A 20,875-nucleotide genomic window follows, 5' to 3' on the forward strand; every position below is an offset into this window, starting at 1 on the left:
AATAAAACTTGCCTCTTTAGTAGTTTCGCCTAGACAAGCTCTTTAGTTCTATGTAGCACACTTCATACCTGCATGGAGCGCTCCCAAGAAAGTGCAGGGTCCTGAACCGCTTTCTCCAAGGAAAAGGACAGCCGTCCCGTGTGCTCCCTCAGTCACACCGAGCTGTGCCATCCACTCCTGTAACTGAGGTAGAGCGCATGGCTGTGGTGTGCTTGTGCCCCGTTTGTTCCAGTGAGTGTGAGCTACAGGAGCCGTTAGACTGCTCTAATGTGCGTTGGGGGGTGGGCCTGGTGCACAGCCAGCCAGGATCCAGGGAGCGCGAAAGGTGGTTTTCAAGTCACCTTTTTATTTCTCTCGCTCTCTTCCCAACTTGTGCTGCGTGCTCCTTAGCTGCAGCTGAGACCAGGAGATGACTCATTTTCCTGGCTGAAGTGTTTTTGTTAATAAAATGCAATGAAAATCTGTTGGCCGAGTATTTTCATCTTCAGAATGCCCACTGACTCTTTAACACTCTACATTCTTCCGTCACATAAGAGTTTTCTCCAGGTGGTGTAATCTCCTCTGCTAGCATGAGCGAGAGGGATGGCCCTCTAAAATAAGGGCTTAATAAAAACAATTTCTTAACAGGAATAGCATATAAAACCTGGTGGTGGTTGTATTTCTGTGCGTCAAGTCAGAGATCAAGTCAATGTAATAAAAAACGCTTGCTCTGTAACTTGCCTTTTGTCTGTGGTCTGATGTGAAGTCCGTCTATAGTGTTATTGGACAGACAGACTGGGTTTGTTCTTTAAAAGTAAGTAGTCTTTTTTTTTATTTATCTATCGTATTAAAAAGTACACAGGCCAGTTTTGACGGCTTACACTTTTAAGATTCTGGCGTGGCCGTGTCAGAAGTGGCTGTTGTCAATATTGTGGAGAGAAATGTGCAGCTTTTTGTAAATGTTTTGCCGTGTAATGCTAGCTTCTCAGGAAGAGTATTTTAGGTTGTAGCATTCTGTCAGCATGTTCTCATTTTGCTGGCAGGAAGTGTTCTAACTTGCTGTTTAGAATTGCAGTTGTAAGAGGAATGCTGGATTTCCAGATTAGCTCTCTGGGCGTGGGAGAAGGTGCCATTCGTGCTGGGACTATGCAAGGGAGCAGGATTGCTCTCCTCTCACAACAGGAGGCGGAAAGGTAAGGATGCCTTATTTTGTGAGCCAGAGTTCTTATTTCAGCTAAAATTTATCCATTGGGTATGAATTTGTGCATACTCTTGAGACACCTTTCCCTTATATTTTTTGTAGTCTTGTTTCTATGCCAGTGTGTGGCAACTTCGGATGCTGGATAGCCTGATACGCAAAGCAAAGGCTGAAGCAAACCAAACCTTAAGTGAACATGGTATTTAAAGCAGATTTCATCTGTGCTTCTGATCAAATGTCACTGTCTGTAGGTTAGCTGTGACTGTTTGTCTAGAGTGCGGTGATGTAAATGTAATTCCGTGTTCATTAGTTGTCTTCATTAGACAGTGAAGTGACATGACAAAGCTCTTTTTTAAAAGGTAGCTGACTATGCCTCCTTCCCCCCAGCACTTACGGTAGTTTCATCGTTTAAATGGCTTTCCACAATGCTTAAATGCTACAACCATTCAGGCTTGCATTCCACAGTAACTAGCTGAAGTGCTAAACATTTAGCACTGGTAGCTCTGTGCATCTCCTGTATGAAGGATCTAAGCATGAAGAACAGGTTTTGAAGGAGCATCTAGGAGTAGGACTGGCTCTGAGTACTAACCCTCGCTCCTTTTTAGGAGATTACAGCAAACCAGTACAGTACCTCTCCGATCACTTGTTTAAATACATTTTGCTGGCATGACATGGAACAGTGCTTCAGTGAATGGAAGGCATCTGGTATTGTGGGTTAGAATGTGTTGATGTCTGAGGCTGAAATGCACTAACCTTCAAGCGCTGTGGCTTATTTGAAAGCCATGCCATGCCAGTTATAAATACTTAAACAGAAGCTGTCATTTTGACTAATGTTGCAATTTTCACTAATAGACTTTTTCAGATACCGACTACTAGACGGAGGTGGTTTATTATTTGTGCTGACGAACTGTAAAAGTTAGATATCTACAAAAATTTGTCCAGTAGAATAAGTTATTGTCATCAGTTGATTTACTTAGAGAAAGACTTGAGCTTCCTATTAAGGCTGCCTGTCAGACCGAATCTTGTATGGCTTCTTCACATATTGATCGTTCATACAGAATGCAATACCTTGGCCTATCATTTAGTCTAAAACTGGCTTTAGGTCCTGAGTTTATATCTTGCAAAGGGTCTTGCATTAAAAAGTGGATCTCACTCCTAGCTGAAGCTCAGCAAATTCAGACTATAAGGCACAGTGAGGGTGACTTAACTGTTTGGACAATTTACCTACAGATGTGGTGGATTCTCTGTCAATTGAGGCATTTAAAGTTAGAACAGGTTAGAGGCATCCAGCCAGAAGTTTGGGTTTGATGTAGGAATGACTGGGTGAAATTCTCTGGCTTGTGTTATGTAGGAGGTTAGACTAGATCATAATGGTTCTTTCTGGTGCATATTGCAAGGGTTCATATTTGCCTCTCTTCTCTTTGAGATGCGGCAGCAGAGCTTGGCTGATCCTGTCTTTGGCATTGACTGTGTGTTGACAAGTTTATTCCCCTGGCTCCACGTGCCTTTCCTCCTTTATAATGAATTTACTGTAGGAAGGCTAGTGCAATGCCCTGCTGTCTGTGAGCAAAACTTCGTTTCACAACGGCAGCTACGACCTTTATTTCACAAATGTTTGCAGTATTTTGGGAGGGAAAGCCTGCTATTCTCTGCTTCAGTCTAATCTGAGTGTCATTTTTATTTGCTTTTGTGAAAGATGCTGTCTCCTCCTTAATAGCCTCTCTCCAGCAAAGTAGCAGCATTACCCTCCCCCCCACGAATGTTGAGAGCATTACAAAGAAGTGCTCAGTTTCTTTCGAGAAGAACCACCCTAGGAAACTCTTCACTGCAGGGCAAGAAGTTATTTTACTTTTCACTTTCTTTAGTTCTTTCTATTGGCAGCATGGTGTCTCTTCCCTCAAAATCAAGTTCTTGTTTTCCTCCCATATCTAACCTATTCCATTTTGAGGACCTCTCTCTAGTAAGTAAACTGTCAGCTGAAATTCTTCATCCCCTGAAATTACAGTAAGTTCTTGGTCATGATAATGGTCTCTTGGGTTTCAAAGTTTCACAGTTCAAGAATGTGTTCGTTGTTTGACATTTTTCTGCTAGAATGTATTGTTTGTAATCTGCATAATAGGTACAAATCTCTGATACGGCAGCATTTCACGCCTGGATTCACAGCTTGAAGACTGCTTCTGTTTGACTCTGAAATTAAGACCTTGTTTGAAAAATGCTTGAAGAGCGCTTTTGTAGTTTTGAAAAGCATTACACAAATGGAGACATTAAAGCAGTTGCTGAAACTTCCTTTAGTCTAACTCCTTTACGGGTCAGGAGCGGAACAAGGTTCAGTTATGACTTGAATGAGCTTGTGAGCAGTGTCTACCTGTAAAATGACTAAGGGTTTGTGCATGCGGTGCCGCAGTGCGCTCAACAAGGGTGAAAGCACAGCACGTTAGAGCAAACTGCCCTGTCTAGACGGCTGGTGCAACCAAGACAGTACCTGGTATACGTTAGCGTAGTCCCGTAGGATCTCTGAGTAGGAGGGAGCGTGGCCCGGAGTGTGGATGAATAAAATCTAGCACTCCTGGGTTCAACTGATTGTGTTGGCAGGTGAGCACAGCCCACACGCTGCTCAGTTCCACGCTGGGCCTCGTTCAGAAGATACTCGTTTGTCAGCCCGGCTCTCTTGCTCCAGGTATGGAAACTCATGTCTCTCGCTGTGGAGTGCCCTGGTTCAGATTTGGTGTTGGCACAGGTACTCCTGGCCAGAGTGGCAGTGTTCAGAGCCTGGCTTCTGGGGAGCCAGAGGCAGATTTCCTCTCCGGGGACCAGGCCACATTCAGTTACATTTTCGTGGCAGCATTGGTGGGGTGGGGAATGCAGTGTCCCTTCATCCCATAGCCATAAAGAATGGGTTCCCTGTACGTTGACAGCTGGCAGGGGCCGCCTGGGGAATCTCGGTCAGGGGAAGAGCAGCTGCTAGGAACTCAAAGGGTCAGGAAATGCTTAGGCCGTGATGTGCAGGGGCCAGTGGCAGCTGAGAGGAGGCAGTGGACTCTGACTCACCTTTGTCAGGAGGGAAATGCCTGTCTCCCTTAGCAGTATCACATTGCACCAGGAGGCCCTGCCGCGCTCTGTGTTCTCTGGGCACTTAGTCGGGGCGGCTTCCTGCTCTGAACAGCTTCCATTCCAGCCAGAGGCCGGGAGAAAGGAAGCGCTGTGTTCTCTTGGCAGATGGGGGGGCTGAGGCAGAGGGAGAATGTGACTTGCCCAAGGTCCCGTAATGAGTCTATGCTGAAGCCAGGTTTGGTGAATACCAGTCCAGTGCCTTAACTATCAGAACACCCTGTCGTGCACTCGGCTTGAGAAGGGAGCTTAAAAACCCTGAGAGATCAGGGGTTATAAATTCCAGACAGAATTGATTGTTTGTTTTCCCACAAACGATGTAGTTATGGGAGATGCCTTGTAATGAGCACCTGCCCCTGGCAATTAGTGCCATGTCATGAGTTCAGTTAACAGGAAAGACTCTCACCCTATTTTCACACCTAATGAGAATAAATCCTGTTGTAATCCAGGTGTAAAGGAAACCGATTTAGCAGGTTTTCTCTTTTTCGATGGTCTCTGCATTAATGCTGGAGAAGCTGCTTTGCTAAAATACAGATGTTAACTAAACTAGAACATTTAAGAAATTGTTGGCAAGCAGGTCTTTGAAGACTGAGTTATAGGAGTCTGAAGCAATATTTTAACTGGATTCTGCTACGCCCTACACAGTCTGAATACTTTGTAACTGTTTGTGACTACATTTTTGGAATATGATTACCCCACTGCTTAAAATAGTAGATGTACTTAGAGCTTGCACGTTGTAATCTGTCCATCTTCTCCCAGTTATTAGATGGAAAAGCCTCCCTTCCTTTAAAGATAGCACGATGCCCTGTCTTTGGCCGTATGGCCACGGTACTCTCTGCATTACACTTTGCTTTTACTCCCCAGCGCAGGTGTTCTCTCTAACTCATCTGTGTGGTGTGGTTCTTGCTCCAGCTCCTGCTTGGAGTGGCGGTGGTGGGAGGCTATAGATATTGTCACTGTGCTTCCGTGTCCCACGACTTCCTGCCTCTCCCCATTTTTTTTCCGGATTCGTTTCTGTTCCACAGTCCAGGCTGGTCTCTTGAGTTTTAACTTTTCATGAAGGTGGTATCCTGAGCCTTACTAAAGAAGGCTGTACCTGTTCCGGCATAGTGAACTTTCCCTCCTGTCCCTCTGCCTGCAGTGCTGGAAAATTATCTGCATGGTTTCACCAGATAGGCCTGCTGGTAGAAAATAGCGGTGGTAGCTTTTACGGGGAGCCAAGTCCCCAGGGGGTTGACTGATGATCTGGATCTGGCTGTCCTGAAAAGTGAGTCTAAGAGCTGCAGCCAGAATCTGTTGCCTTTTAGGATTCCCACTTGAGAGTGCTTCATCCTCCCCAGTCGCTCCGGGAAGGGTCAGCGCTACCTACGGTGGTGACACCTGTGGGGCAGGAGGAGGTGAGGTGATGCTGTCTGTAGCCATACTCTTCGTTTTTTAAACAACTGCCACTTACCCCTACGTGCAGCCCCTCTCTCTTTGTGCTGTGTGAATTACCCCAGGAGAGTTTCTGCTACTCCACAGTCTCCTGTCCTGTCCTGCATAGCACGTTGGAGGTAGAGCATGCAGGACTGAGCGACCCTATCTCAATGTCACTTCGCTTTCCATCTCTGCCAACCAGACAAAGAGCTGCGGGGAAGCTGCAATTGCATACAGCAGGCGTGATTGATCTCCCACCGACTTCCCTGCCACTTAAAATAGTACAGGGAGGGGACTAGAGTGCTGCGAAGTCTGTGGCTGCGTTCCCAGTGGTAATCATGCTTTTAACATGGAGGTTTATTAACGACTTAATAGCTCAGGTTGGGATTTCTTGCCAACGTGCTAATGCTAAATGTGGCTGTGCCTAATGGCTTGAGTTTCACAGTCTCCAGCCCCGGAACCAAGCATTGTATAACAAATAGCTGTAGCTGTGCATTAGCAAAGCTTGCCTGTGCCCTAGAAATCTTTGAGTGACATGAACTGTCTGACCAGTTCCTGGAATAAATGGTGGGAAGTCTGTCTCTGGCCTGGGATACCTCCACGACTGCGTGGAGAAGCCAACACTCATTCTTGACCAGCTCCCCACGGTGAGGATTCTGGACTTACTCAGTTAACCCCAGGAGATAAAAAACAGAAAGCTAAGCTTGAATGTGGAGAATTCCCAGGGACGTCTAAAAAAGTCGGTTTGCAGCTGCCGCTCACTAGGGCTTGAGGGGTGCCGTGTGTTCCACCTTTCGGTCACTCTCCCTCCGTGTCTCTCACACACACCCTTGGTTTTGAAGGTGCATCAATGCCTTGACTAACGCTGTAAAAATCTCTCCAGGAAGCTGTCGAGGCAAAGCAAGCTCCTGTAAAAACATCCCAGCAGGAGAGTTATCTCTGTAATCCCCAACTGCGGGGGCGGGCGGGGGAAGAGTCTCAGCCTGGTAGAACTCCTGCAGCGCTCGCTCGCAGAGCGACACGTCTTCAAATCCTGCCGTGCCTGATCAGCGGCCAGCACCCTGGCAGGGCGTGCAGCGGCCGCCTCCAAAACGTATTTTTAACGCCGCTAATGAATTCGGCAGATGCCCTGGATGTCGGAAGCGAGTGCTGTAGTGACAGGAGGAAAATGTCTTCCAGGCTGCACCCAAAATAAGCAGAGCAGCAACAGAGAGTGTCTCTACCTCTCTGGGCGTCTTCAATGGTTCGCCGCTACACCCTGGCAGAGTTAGGAGGAACTGGCATTTGTCAACATACTCTGGGTACTCCGGCCTTATTGGATTTGATTCTCCTCCGGAAGCTCCAGGTCCTTGTGTCCCACTCCACACTCCCGTTTGCCTCTTGGGGTGTGTTTGTGCTGCAGTAAAAGGCCTGCGGCACGGTGTGGGTGCGGCACAGCCGTGGCAGGCCTGGGCCAGCTGACTTGGACTGGGCTGGGGGGCCACGAAACTGCAGTGCAGACACTTGAACTTGGGCAGGGGGGAGGCTCTACGGTGCTATCATGAGTCCTGCAGCCCAAGCTCCGTGAGCCTGAGTCAACTGACCCAGGCTCCGAGAGTGGTGCTGCAGGTTTCTCATTGCAGTGAAGTGCCCTGGGAGTCCCTGCCTGTCTGGCGAGCATCCAGTGTGGATACTAAAGCTCCTCATAAACCATCCAGGTACTTTTTATTCCCGTTGTGAGAGTACTTCTTAGTTCCCGGGGCAGGGGGGAGGGAGACAGGACAAACAATGGGATTTTTTTTAAAGTTTATAAACGATCCCATAAACCAAGTCCTAATTGACATTCAGTCGGAGCTAATCCTCTGAGACACTGCAGAAACGGAGCACGGGATGGAAAAAAAATAAAATAAAAATGAAAGTGGAATTCAATGTTGAGGTTCTTTCCAGCATCTTTAAAGGAAACTTCAAATGATCCAGTGCTGCTGAGTGGCAGAACTTCTCCAAGATCCCTTCTGGCCCTGGAAACTGTAATCAGTGCCTTGCTATCCCCATCCTTTCTGGGCCACGGGGAAGCAGGACTGCCTGCATTGCCCTCAAGATGCTCACAATATCAATGTGCAAAAGGATTATATTTTTATCGGTCAATGCTGAATTCACTGCGTTCCAGAGGGGTAGCCGTGCTAGTCTGTTTTTAGCAAAACAATGAGAGTTCTGTGTCACATTAAAGACTAACACATTTATTTGGGCATATTTAATTACAAATTTATTTGGGCATTATTTTTGGGTTTTTTCCACTTCATGCATCTGATGAAGTGAGTTTCTGCCCATGAAAACTTATGCCCAAATAAATTTTAGTCTTTAAGGTGCCACAGAACTATCACTGTTTTATTGAATTCACTGTAAGTACACACACATGGACGAAAAAATATTTCCATTGATGACAGAAATTTTACAGAGAGGCAAAGTAAGAGCAATGCTGCTAGAGAACTTACTAGAGTTTGAGTTAAGGATATTCACTTACTATATTTTCACGTGATGTTGAGAGATTGTCTTTTAATGCCTTTAAAGCTTTAACTGTTGAATCTTAATGTCTGTCATTAAATAATTTTCTGATCCTCCCCCCATAACTTCCTGCAACAGTGAAAATTGAAATTGATGGTAACAGAAGAAAATGCTGAAATAAACCTTGATGTTGTCCATCAGTTATATATAAAAAAAAAATCGAAATTGAATTCTGCCAAGTCTACTCATGCACTTCCAGCTGTAATTAGTGCTGGTAGAAAACATCAGAAGTGAAGGTAACTATAATCAAATCTCATGCTTCAGAGTTTCAGCCAGTTGCCTGCAGGGGTCAGGAAGGAATGTCTCTCCCTGATGCACAGTTTGGGTACATGTATTCTGGTTTTCTCGCCTTCCTCTGAAGCATCAGAGATTCTCCACAGATGGAGATGGGACACCAGAGGAGGTGGACCAGGACTCTGAGGCGGTACAGAGAATCCTTTCTAGATGCTCCGCTGGTGTCTTGCTCACATGCTCAGGGACATACTGATCAACAGATTTGGGGCTGGGAAGGAATTCCCCCCCTCCTAGTCAGGCAGGCAAAAACCTTCAGGGTCCCTGCCATCCTCTGCAGCATGCAGTGTGGGTCACCTGCTGGGATCATCTGTTACCTACTCAGTTTCCTGCCCTGACAGGGGCCTCAGGCTGTTGGTGCCACTTCCGTATCTCCTGTTCTCTGCTTGTGATGCAGCAGTTCATTCTCCTGAGGACTGATCTGCTTTAGTCTATTTAAACTCATTGGGCTCAAGATAGCGGTAATGGGGTGAAATGTAATGTCTCGTGATTGATATACAGCCGCTCAGATCAGATGGTCCCTTTCAGTCTAAAACTCTGCAAAACTTCATTTGGGAGCAGAGCTGACGTTCATTGGCCTGAAACGTGATATGCACTAGCTTCTGCTTGCAGAACTTTGTTTCTCTGACAATGCTCTAGGGATGCTGAAGCACTTCCAAACAAGGAGGGGTCAGAAGTACAGTGCCTGTAAGCAAAGCTGTACCTGCAGGGGGATGAGTGCTTGTTTCATGCTGCAATGCGAGAACCAGTCCGAGTGGAAATGCAAGCCAGGTCCCCAGAAACTTTTCCCATTTACGCGTGGACAAATGCAAGTGTTCAACCTGCAACTGTCCCAAAGGCTGACTATTCCTGGGTAGCCCATGTTGCTGTTTTTCCTTTCCTCAAAGCTAATAGTCCAGTTTCTCTTTACGTGCCAGCAGCCTAGCACTTGTGAATAATCCTGCAGTGACAAACAAACGTGGCCCTCCCAGAGCAGGGAAGGAAAGTGATAAACAAGGAAGATTTCAGACTCCCACATGGCGATCCCAAGAGGGAGAGGATAGGTCACGTAGTAGGTTTGTAAGCAGTGGCCATGATGCGCTGAACACTTCGATGGATCGCGTGCGTTAGACCTTCTCTCCAATGCAAAGCTCCATACTCCAGTGTCTGTGCAGGGCAGATGTTGCTGCTGATAAAACCCTAAAGAATCACTTGCTCACCCTGCCCTGCCCTGTTCATTCCCTCTGAAGCCCTTGGCACTGGCCACTGTTGGAAGGCAGGACGCCGGGCTGGATGGACCATTGGACTGACCCAGTCTGGCCGTTCCTATGTTCTGGTCTTCGTTCTCTCAGTCTAGACCCAAACAAAAGGAGCCAGAGGAGGCTTTGCAGGCATGTGCTGTAATTGCTGGCAGCCGGGCAACAGACTTCCTCCGCCCTCTTAGATGTCTGCAAACGTGGCATCTAACCTCTGCCCCAAAGCAACGGTCACCTCCCGATAGATGTCCTGGGTCGATTCCCGACTGGGGCCCTTTCCCCGTGGCTGAGTGCCTCCCGCCCAGTGCACCGGGGCTCCTTTAGCAGAGAGGACAAGAGAATCCAAGCTTTCAGCTTGCATCCGGTACGCCGCTCCTTTCCCGGAGGGGGTGTGTGTGGGGGTGTGTGTGTGAACGGCAGTATCAGGGTTGGTCTTTCTGGGCTAGTGTGGCCATCGAAGGGCTAAGCTGAACCTGCGGCAGGAGGTGTGAAAGCCTCATGCATGTGACTTTTCATGGCGGGGGAAGGGGGAGAATCCTTCTCCAACGGCTCTGTGGAAAGGTTTCTTGCTCCACATGGCCGGAAAAGACCATGTGACCTTCAAGACATGAGCAGTCCTGTCTTTGGAGTCTCTGAGGAGATGGGGAAGAAGGCAGGGCAACGCCCCATCATCCTCATCGCATGGAGGGGGACCTTCGGGAAGGGACCTGTGCTCGCTGAAGGCGTTGCAGGTGTGAGCCACAGCAGGAAACTGGATGGCTAAGGGGCTGGGGGCTGAGGGGGAGACTTTCTGCAGTGGATGAACCGCGCAGACGCCTAGCAAATTAATGGCAGTTTTTACTGAAGCCAAGCATGAGTAAACGGGCAGAAGGGGAGAAGACACTGCCATTGCAGAGTGCACCAAGTGTCACTTGTCTCTGGCACTTGTCTCTGGCACTGGGCTACAAAACTGGAACATGCCGTAGTCTGTCACTGTCCAGCTGACTAATCGAGACCGAGGGTATGGAACCTGCTGGCATTCTGTCCATGCAATCGCACATTCGGCCTTGGAAGGTGCATGTTCATTCCTTGCTGCTTGTTTACGCTTTACAACCTGTCTCCATGTTCGTTACTGGAGTAATGCTGGTTTCCTGCTAGTTTTTACCCTGAGGTACTAAGGTGACGGCACACGTTTGGGAGTGCTGGAGTTGCCTGGCTTTTAAACTAGTCTGCAGATGCTAAGAAGGCAGCTTCCACGAGACGTGGTTAGAACTTGCTTCTACCCCACGGAGGAAGGGTTTGGGGCTGGCTGTCAGGACGTATTTTGTTGCCTTGTGCAAGAGAGGCTAACGTTGGTGTTTGTACAGGAACTGCAACATTGCAGAGCTTCTTAACTTCTGATGTGAACTCCTTGCCTTAGCCCCAGGCTCTGCTAACTCCCGTCAGGCCGCGGAGCCATGCACGCCCAGAGCTGAGCTCTTTGTTTTTAAATGAGGCGTGCGCGTTATAAGGCGGCTAGTGGCACAGTGCGATCTAGCACTGCCAGTCGTACTACTGGGGAGCTGCTGGCCGTAGGTTCCTCCCGCTTTGGTGGAGGATTCCTTCTTTCTGGGTTAAGTCGCAACCTTAAAACTTGTGTGTGTTGTACCCCGTGTGCTCAGTGAAAGGTATGGGCTAGTCACTAGTTAATCCATGCCTCCTTCTCTGTGCTCCTGGTCTGTCACAGAGCTGTGCAAAGCTGAACTGAGCTCTCCTAGAATCATAGAAGGTGAGGGATGGAAGGGACCTCAGGAGTTCAGCTGGTCCAGCCCCCTGCCCAAAGCTGCTCTCTGTGGCTTTTGATGACTCAGCATCCTCCAGAAGGACACGGGCCCCATTGTCATGCCCTAGCCCAAGCTGACCCAGCAGACCTCGGGTTTCCCCTGCTTGCTGCATCTGGCGCGGTCTTCTGCGTTGGAACCGTGGTGGCCTTCGTTACCTGTTGCACTTCTCTTCCCTCTTTCCCCCTCCCAACCAGCTCTGCGCACAGATCTCTCTCTTTTCCCACCACCTTCAGGGACAGCTGGGGCCCCGTTCTCCCCCTCGCGCTCTCCCTGACTCCACAAACCTGATCGTTGGCCCTTCAGGGAAAGTGTGGGCAGCAGCCGGCTAGATCTGCTGTCCCCAGTCCCGCAAGGTCAGGCAGACCTGCCTTATTGCCACACCTCACCCTCCCCAGAGAGAGTCTGTCTGCAGGGGCTGGTGTCCTTTAAAAGGCTCCTTCTACCCAGAGCCTGAGGCAAAGGGCTCCTGGCGGTACAGGTGCTGCATGGAGGGATGGCCCCACTGCAGAAAAGGTCCTGACTGGGACGTGGCTGGAAGGAAGACCAGGCTCTCTTTTCTGTTCCCCGGCTGATAAGGGGGAGCGGGCCAGACAGCTCTCCCTCGAACAGCTGGGAGGGGCAGCAGGCAAGCCAGCAAGCGCAGGCGCTGTCTGAGGGGGAAGGAGTGAGTCGGAGTGTAAGGAGGGGCTTCTGAGCAAGTGTAGTCATCCAAGACTTCAGAGGGTCGCCTTGAGTCTGGCTGAGCATGAAGCCGTACAAAGCCGACTTCACCCGGCTCCCGGGCGCCTGCCTGTAGCGAGGTACCTCCGGTAAAGAGCTCTCACGTCTCTGAAATGCAGGGCGCTGAGGGGCGTTCATTGGAGCAGCAAGCGGTTGAGTGTTAAACAGTGCTTCAAGACCAGGCCAGGTGTTGAACAGCTGTTAATACAAAACCCGGGGTACCTTTGACCCCATATCCATTGCAGCTGTGTCTGCGTGGCTAACGCCATAACTCCCTGACTCTCTGTGGTGTGGCTAGAAGTTGTAAGACGTTGGGTTTTGACCCAGCATTCTGATCCGGTGCACATTTGGGAGTTACGTGGTGTAGAGCAGAAACTTGAAATGAATTTAACGCAACTCTGACTGGTAGCAAGTAATGGGGCAGCGGTAGAAGGCACTTGTCTGCCAACTTCTTGCTTGTATTCGCTTGCCTCTGCACATAGTATTGTATTCTCTTGCCTCTGTGCAATAGAAAGACGTCGACTCTCCAGGCCTTCCCTCTTCAGGTCGGGAATACCGCAGGCAGGACGAGTTCTGTTTGTGTGCGCCAGTTCGGCGTGTATTGGGTAACGTTGCTCCTCTGTGCTTGATAGCGTAGATGAGGCATCACTAACTGAGTCTTGTGCTTTCCATTTGCAGATCCTGAAACCACTCTACAGCATTGGTCTCCGTCTGCCCACAATCTGCTCCTACACAGCCCTGGCTGGGACTTGGACTCAATAGCAATATAACTTGGTAGGTAAGACTAGCGTGGTAAACGGGGAAGGAGAAGGCGAACGTGTGGGGGGTGGGGTACCCCAGCAGATAGGGCGCCACGCTGGGACTCAGAGGAGCTTGATTTAGTCCCAGTCTAGCTGGGTTCTATCCCATGTCTGGTGTTGACTTTGTGCCGGTAGGTAGGTCGCCATTGTGCCTCCGTTTCCCCGCCATTAAACCGGGGACGACCCGTGTCTCGCTGGTCACGTGCCTTGAGCTCTGTGGATGACGAGCACCGCACAAAAGCGAGATGCGAACTCTAATTTGTGGGGACGTCCCGTATAAAGCCTCCCTTGCTGCCTCGTTGCCACGCCGACTGCCTTGTCTGTGGTGCTCAGCACACTCTGCCAGATCAGATTCGGTGGGGGCGGTGGCAGTCACCCCACCCCCTCGCTCCGAGGGAGGCCACACCTTGTCGCTGTTGCTGTGGTCTCAGTCCTGAGGCCCGGCTGTGTCCTGCGCCCGTGTTCTTTCCAGACACGCTCAGCTGACGTCCAAAGAGCTGGTGTTTCAAGGGCAGGGGGCAGTCCCATGCTCACAGTAAAACTAGCCACCTTGTGGTTTGCTTTTATTGTCTCTGTTCTTTATTGGGCTCGGTCTGAGGTGTCCAAAACAACAGCGTGTGCCCCTTCTTTGGGCTGGGGTTTGTCTGGTGCCCCCAGGACACATCTTCTCTCATATCCCCTGAGGGCAAATGCCCCAGAACCACGGGTGAGGGGGTGAGGTCCAGGGGCTGGTGGCTGCTTGAAAGGGAGCCCGCTGTGCTAGATAATTCCCCAGCGCCACTGGGATGAACGCTAACGTCCCGGGCGAACTCGTGTTCTGTTCAGATAGTGCAGCCGAGGGTGCCAGGCAAGAGAGCCGAGGTAGGTGCTGATGAGCGAGCAGCAGTCCTTCCGCTGACCTGATGCACAGAGGATATAGCAGTCTCCTCCACCCCCTCCCGTCCCAGCAAACCCTGGTGACTGGTAGCGCACTCAGCGCGCTCTGAATTGTACCCAGACGAGAGCCGTGCAAAGCCACGCCTGTCCGAAGGGCGAGTGCCTGCAGAGCTTTTGGGGGGCTGGTCTGGAAAAGAATTTGCAGGGACGTTGTCAGGCCTTGTCATGCCAGCAAAACTTTTGTGTCTTGAGGGCGTGGAACCCCCTCTTCCCCCCCGAGTGACATAAGTGTTGCTGGCATAAGCGCTTGTGTGGCCAGCGCTACGTCGGCGAGGGACGCTCCTCCACCAACATAGCTACCGCCGCTCGTTTCGGTGGTTTTGTGACGACGCTCTCCCGCCGACATAATGTGGCTACACGAGCGCTCTGACAGCCGTCTCGCTGTCAGTTCTGGGTGTAGACTAGCCCGCAGCTTGCAATCAGGATAGCAATTTTAACTGTCCAAGGCAGCTCCGAGGAGTGCGTCGAGCGCTTTGAAAAGCGATCTTTGTTGATGGACCACTAGTCACTTCAGAGGTAGGCAGGTAGTTTTTATAGGTGACATCCAGAGCGTTACAGCCATTCAAACAATCCAGGCTTGAGCAGAGGATTTATTCAACATTTATTGTAACAAGATTGACTGTTTGCAGCTTAATTCTTTCATTGGTTCAAATTCCCCTCCCGTTTCCCTCTCAAGTAGCTAAACACTCCCTCTAATCCTTGCACATTCCCTCTGAATTTGTCAGCGCACATATAAAGGACAATCTGTTCCTTAATTTTCATGCCGTCGTCCTCCTCTCCTGTTGCCGTGAGGCCCACAGAAAAGACTTTTTCCCTTAAGGGTCAGTGACCGTGCATATACCAGTACTGCATCTGCACAAAGTAAACTGACAAAACTGATCAGCTTTCGCTTACGTGCCACCCCTACCATCACTGTAACAGCAGCAGCTGAGACACTTTCATTCAGATTTCAGTTGTGTACATTATTTCTAAATACTAACGTGGTTATATTACATTACAAACCTCTCTTGAAGGAAAATCTTAGCAGAACTGACAATAGTAGAGCTACACAAATAAAAGGATTCGTGAAATCAGAAGGAAAAGTGAAGGGTGGTAGTTCAGTGTGGGGAAGTCTCTGAAATCTGTAGTGATTTATCAGAGAACTTTTTTGTAGATGCAGAATAACCCCGAAGCTCTGTCAAACAACAGATCTGCACCGTATGAGCGTTTCTGGCATTCTCACCTTTGAGCACTGTGTTTGCTTCATCGATTTCAAGATTGACTTTCTGCTAAGTCCTTGAATGAGGACAGTGTGGCAGGTCAAACACAAAGCTTTCCTGCCTGTGCTCGCCAATTGAATGACCCCGTGGTGTTTATAGAACTTCAGCTACTGCTGTAACTCGCACATCCAGGAGTGTATTAAATGTATGCCTAAAATCAACTGGAGGCAAACATGTATTAGCCGCAGCACAGGTAAACACCCCCAGCCCGCGGGTTTACCTGAGAAACAACTCCCCAGCTGTGGGAAAGCTAAAGTAAAAGGAGTGGTTTAATAACCAAATTAAATCTCAGTCTGACGTGTACAGACTAGATGGCCAGTGAGCTGTGGACGAATGGGTTTCACACAATTTACATGCCTTGAAGTAGGTATCGACAAACCCTCAGTCTTTGCTGCCTGTTTGGCTTTGATGTGAAGACTTGCTGTAGCTCGGATGACCTCTGTCAGTGTGCTGAACTTTCCCCCTATTTCCTATAGTCTGATTTCAGGCCTGATTTCTCTGAGGTTGCCATTGATGTAAGTGGCATCAGGATAAGGCCGCTGGTGGTGTCATAGTCAGGGACTGCCAGCCTGTCTGTGACCGTGATGTTAGGGTTTTTTATAAACGAGTGTAAATAACATTACATCTTCCAGGGCGCTGCTGAGAGCTGGTAAGCAGCGGTGACTGTCCCCGTCTGCTTGCTTTCCCAGCAGGCTCTGCCCAGCCTCTCTTGCTTTGTTCAGCTATTTATTCTCTCCAAACCACATAGTATAACAACATAAAACTTCATCTCTACAGCCCCAGCCAATATAGATTCCAAACTTGTGAGTCCCAGTGAGCCCTGGTTTGGAACAGCTCCAGGCAACGAATGAGGCTTGCGGGTCAGAGTGCACGCGCAGGCTCGTCGGGTCAAATGGCGCCAAAGCAGAGCACAGAACTCCTTGCCAGCCGAGAAAATGTAGATTGATTAAACCCCCTTCTCCTCCCCTCACAGCCTGGCTCTGGGCTGCCCTCGCTTTGCCTGCTCCACAAAGTGGGGGAGAAACAGTTCTGATTAGATCTCTCCAGTTTATCCCATTCAACCTGGCTCGTCCCTTCCCCAAATCCTCATCAACATAGGGCCTGCATTACAGACCAGCATGTCTGACTGGGGCTGGATTAAGGCATAGGTACTGTGCATACGGCGTGTCTAGGCCCCAGTCCCTGGAGGCAGAGACAAACCACAGACTCTCGGCGCTCATTTAAAATAAAATCTGTCCCTCGCTTTCGCGTATAAAGGATGCCATGCAGCCTGACTGGGCTCATGGTCTCAGGTTATGGGGCTGTTTCATTGCTGTGTAGATGTCTGGGCTCAGGCTGGAGCCTGGGCTCTGGGATCCTCCCCTCTCAACCTGAATGTCTACACAGCAATTAAATATCCCCATAGCCCAAGCCAGATTTAGCTGAGCTGGGCCAGCTGACTGCAGGTATTCAATTGCAGGGTAGACGTACCTAGAACCCCATTGCCTTGCCCCATCCTTGTGTGCGTTCTGTGAGGGGATCAGCTGCTGTCTGCGGAGAGACACTGCGCAACTCTGTGCTTCTGAAGTGCACAGCGGGCAGAGGAACGGTGATTAGTCTGAACAAAAGGCCTGGACTTCATTTCCATGGGCTCTTATTTTACGCATATTATTAGAGCCCTTTGTCCCTCTGTGTGTGCTTGCCCCACTCCCCTGTCCCATGCCTGGCAGAGCGGGGCTGCCGGGAGGCCTGTGTCTGTGGAAATAAGCGGCTCCTCCATTACTCCTCAGGATGCTGACTGCTTACCGTTTTTACAAAGAAATAGTGGCCTCTTTTTGGAAACCGTTTTTGTTTGTGCAAGAAATTGAGGCCTTTGGGGGCTTTTTCCAAATATTTATCCATCTTTGTTTTGCCCAAAGTCAAGCTTTTGGTAAATGAAAAGTTCTGATGATTTAATAACATGTTTACATTGTTAGATAGATGTTAATTTATTTCAAAATTGTATTGGCGGGAGGGGAAGAACTTAAATTATTCTAGTTTCAGATGATTTGAGATTTTTCATGCAACTAGCTAGTCGTTTGTCAAGCAGCTCAGACTACTGCAAACACCTGTGGCAGATCTTCCAGTGGAACGTGAAGAGCAGTTGCAGTGTGTGTGTAGTAAAATGAACGCACAGATGGACAAATATTAACAAGGCTGACAGTGCCGTGCATCCCTTTTCATCTATGCTCAACAGCCGTTTATTTTGCCTTCTAGAGAAATTCAACTACAAGAACTAAAGGGATGATCAGTGTTTGGAAGAATCTGCACGTAGAGTCTTTTATAACAACTGTTCGAATCAAATGCACGTGAACGTGACTTTGTTTCATGGACTCTCCTCTGTCTCTGCAGGTACTTATTAAATTCATGAGATGGCCACCACTACACAGATCTCCAAAGACGAGCTGGAGGAACTCAGAGAGGCCTTTGCCAAAGTTGGTAAGTAGCTCGTGCTGCTTTCAATGTAACACGCAGCGCGTAAAGATGAGATCCTATTACTCGCTCACTTCTGCACGCTCAGAGCCACCAACACAGACGGACAGGGTCATTCTCTTTCTGTCGACAACAACACCGGTAAAGTGGTAGGCGGGCCTTTGGTGCCCTAGTAGTGCCTGGCACTTGTGCCCCTTCATGTGAACAGTTTAACAGCGCCCCCCGTGGTGTCATGGGCAAGCCAGTGGAATACACTGCAAAAATACATAATGCCTGTTCCTTGGGCAATCCTGTGTTAGCCAACAGCTCCAAGGGCTGCCTCTGGTGCCTTTCTGGCCAGGTCTTAGTTACCTCCTAACACCCGTGGAAGTCGAATTCTCAAAACGTGGACAATCTTATTATGAGCACTTAGCCTGGGCGATGTCTTAGCATTTGCAGACCTCCTGTGTGCTGCCAGAGGAAAAACCCACACATATAGCACTGACCCCGCTGGGCTAGTTAAAAACCAGCTAGAGCTCTCCCGTGTAACCCCCTGGGGTTAGTTCCATCTGGGATCCTTCAGCACCTGCCACGGAGGCTTTGCCGTCTGAACATGGTCCAGAACGGCCTGCCTGTTCCGGGATGAGTGACTCTGTGACACTGCGTCTCCTGACGGGAAGCGCTCCTGTGAGTGTGTATCCATTCCAGCGGCTTTGCTTCTGCTCCTGCTCCTTCTCCACGGCTCACAGCCGCTCCCCCCTGGTCAGAAGTGGGACACGCCCTGGAGAATGTCCAGGCTAACTTCCTGTCCAATGGGTGCCAGGGAGGCGTTGAGTTCGAGATGAGGTTTTAGAAAGCCGGGTATCCATGACCTTTGGGATGAGAGGTGGAAGAAAAGCCGGAGCAATGCGGGTCTGGTACAAGCTCTTGGAGCATGAATCGACTGAGCGGGGAACACACCGCTTGGTGCTATGGGGAGACGAAATCGTTGGTTAAAGAGGCCCTGTCCTATTGTGGCCCCGGTACGTGTCCACTGCTGCCCTCTGCTGGATGGATTTAGGTCTGCTAGTGCACCTTCATTAGAGCCGGGTTAGTCTACGAAGATCTGGCGCTAAGTGGCAGTGAATTGTGCAGGTGAGCCGGTCGCAGTCCATCTATTACTTCATTTCTTTAATTGAGTTTCCTTGGGGAGCAGGCGTCGTTCAGTCAGGGAGGCAGCCCCAGTTTTACACATGCTTCAGGCTTGTTTCAGGTGGCCAGGAAGCAAATTCTTCTCCTTCCATGAAGACTGGCCTAGTGTTTCATTCCTAATGTCCAACCTAGACCTCCCCCACTGCAACTTGAGGCCATTGCTCCTTGTTCTGTCATCTGCCACCACTGAGAACAGCCTAGCTCCATCCTCCCTGGGATGACTGCTATCAAATCCTCCCTCACTCTTCTCTTCTGCAGACTAAACAAGCCTAGTTCCCTCAGCCTCTCCTCATAAGTCATGTGCTCCAACCTCTTATCATTTTTGTTGCCCTCCTCTGGACTCTCTCCAATTTGTCCACATCCTTCCTATAGTAAGTTACACTGACGAATGTGGTAGTGTAGATATCATCGATATCGATACACATTTAGCTAGCTAATTATATAGTTTAACATACATTTATTCAGATTAACTTTTATATTTTTGTGTTAGAAAATGGTGACTGATGGATTTCTTATTCAAGATTAACGTTTTATGTATGTTTTGTGTCAGGTTGCCCTTGGCTGGAAATTAGAATTCAATTAAAAATGCACAAAACCAACATTTTGTTAAAAACAAAATTACCTTAAATGTGCAGGATACGTAAGAAACGAGTGAGGTTATCAAAAGATGCATTTGAATTTGAAACTGATCAACTTAAAAATGAATTTAATTAAGTGAGCTGATTGTTTCTGGCCATATCCTTTTGTTTTTAGGATTGGTAGATCTCATCCTCACTCCTCATTTTCCCTCTTCCAATCTCTGAATGAAGCAAGGTATCCAATTGGTTCCTCATCTTGAATGCCATAGGCCATGTTTACACTGGCGGTGGCAAATTCGCCGCCGCCAGATTGATCTTTCATGATCGATTGAGCGGTCAGCGAGACCCGCTCAATTGATAAGGAAGTCGATTCAATAAGTCCACCTCCTCAACTAGCGTAGCGCTGAGCCGACGGGAACGCTGGCTCCGTCGGCTCAGTGCAATGTGAACAGCGCGCAGAAGCAGTCGATGGGAGTTACACAAACTACTCTACATAGTTTGCATAACTCCCGTTGACTGCCGCCGAATTGCACGGTAAGTGTGAACCAGCCCATAGTCACTGAATTGAACCTGTTCAGTAAACTGAAGTGAATTAAGAGAACAAAACCAAAATCTTTCAAGTACACTCTTTTAGAACTGTAATGACTTCTCTTGGAACCTTTTTCCATCTGTCCTAGCAGTCGTTACTTGTAGGGAGGGCAGAGTATTTTCAAAGGCCCTTGATTCTCATTACATAGTCTGTCGTTGGCACTGCTTGGTGATGCAGAGATCTCTTCTGTTATATTTCGCCATGTTCTGAGTGCCTCACTCCGTTTTACCTTGTCCTCCCAGCTGGTGGAGGCCTGAACAACCTTGAAATTTTCACATACATTAAAGACAAAGTAGAGAGAGGGGCAGCAAGGAGTGGTATGTACATAAGAGTTTTTGTCACGATCTTGCTGCTCTTCGATGCCTTTCTGAACTTTGGAGTTCTGGTCTGCAGTCATTAAAATGGCTCTTTTGGGCCAGGCATTTGTGCATTTCCCAATCTGGTTCTTTTAACCCTACCAGCAAATATGCTCCAGGTAGATGGGGCAAAAAGACAGTAATGGTTGCTGAGCTGAGCTGAATCTCCAAGGGCACAAGTCATTACCACTTTGGGCTGACGGCTCTACCCCGTGACTGATAGACCATGTTGGAAATAGCTGTCTTACTCAGTCACCTTAAAGCATCTCCAGACATTAAATGCTGGTGACACTATTAACGGGACAGGTGTGTGGGGGCACTGATTTGTACCCATCAGCCCCTTTAAAAGAACTATGACATTGATGGAAAGGACCCCTTCTGTAATAGGTGCAGTGAAAATGTGGGTACAAATCTGCACCAGGAGGCTAACCCCGTGCATTGTGTGA

At 48.9% G+C, this 20,875-nt stretch overlaps 1 protein-coding gene across 3 annotated transcripts in view; it reads left to right on the top strand.

Moving 5' to 3' along the window:
* The window catches only part of PLS3 (plastin 3), a 76,809-nt gene that overhangs the window by 26,808 nt on the left and 29,126 nt on the right, over positions 1 to 20,875 (top strand). For all 3 annotated transcript variants that reach the window (XM_067547993.1, XM_067547992.1, XM_067547994.1), the window contains exons 2-3: positions 12,969 to 13,064; positions 17,656 to 17,742. In XM_067547993.1, coding sequence (XP_067404094.1) covers positions 17,676 to 17,742 — 67 coding nt within the window. In that variant the 5' untranslated portion in view covers positions 12,969 to 13,064; positions 17,656 to 17,675. The remainder of the gene's footprint in view (positions 1 to 12,968; positions 13,065 to 17,655; positions 17,743 to 20,875) is intronic.

The sequence above is a fragment of the Emydura macquarii genome, unplaced genomic scaffold (assembly GCF_026122565.2).
Source record: "Emydura macquarii macquarii isolate MOO-44397 ecotype Brisbane River unplaced genomic scaffold, CSIRO-AGI_Emac_v2 contig_1253, whole genome shotgun sequence".
Classification (NCBI taxonomy): Eukaryota; Metazoa; Chordata; order Testudines; family Chelidae; genus Emydura; species Emydura macquarii.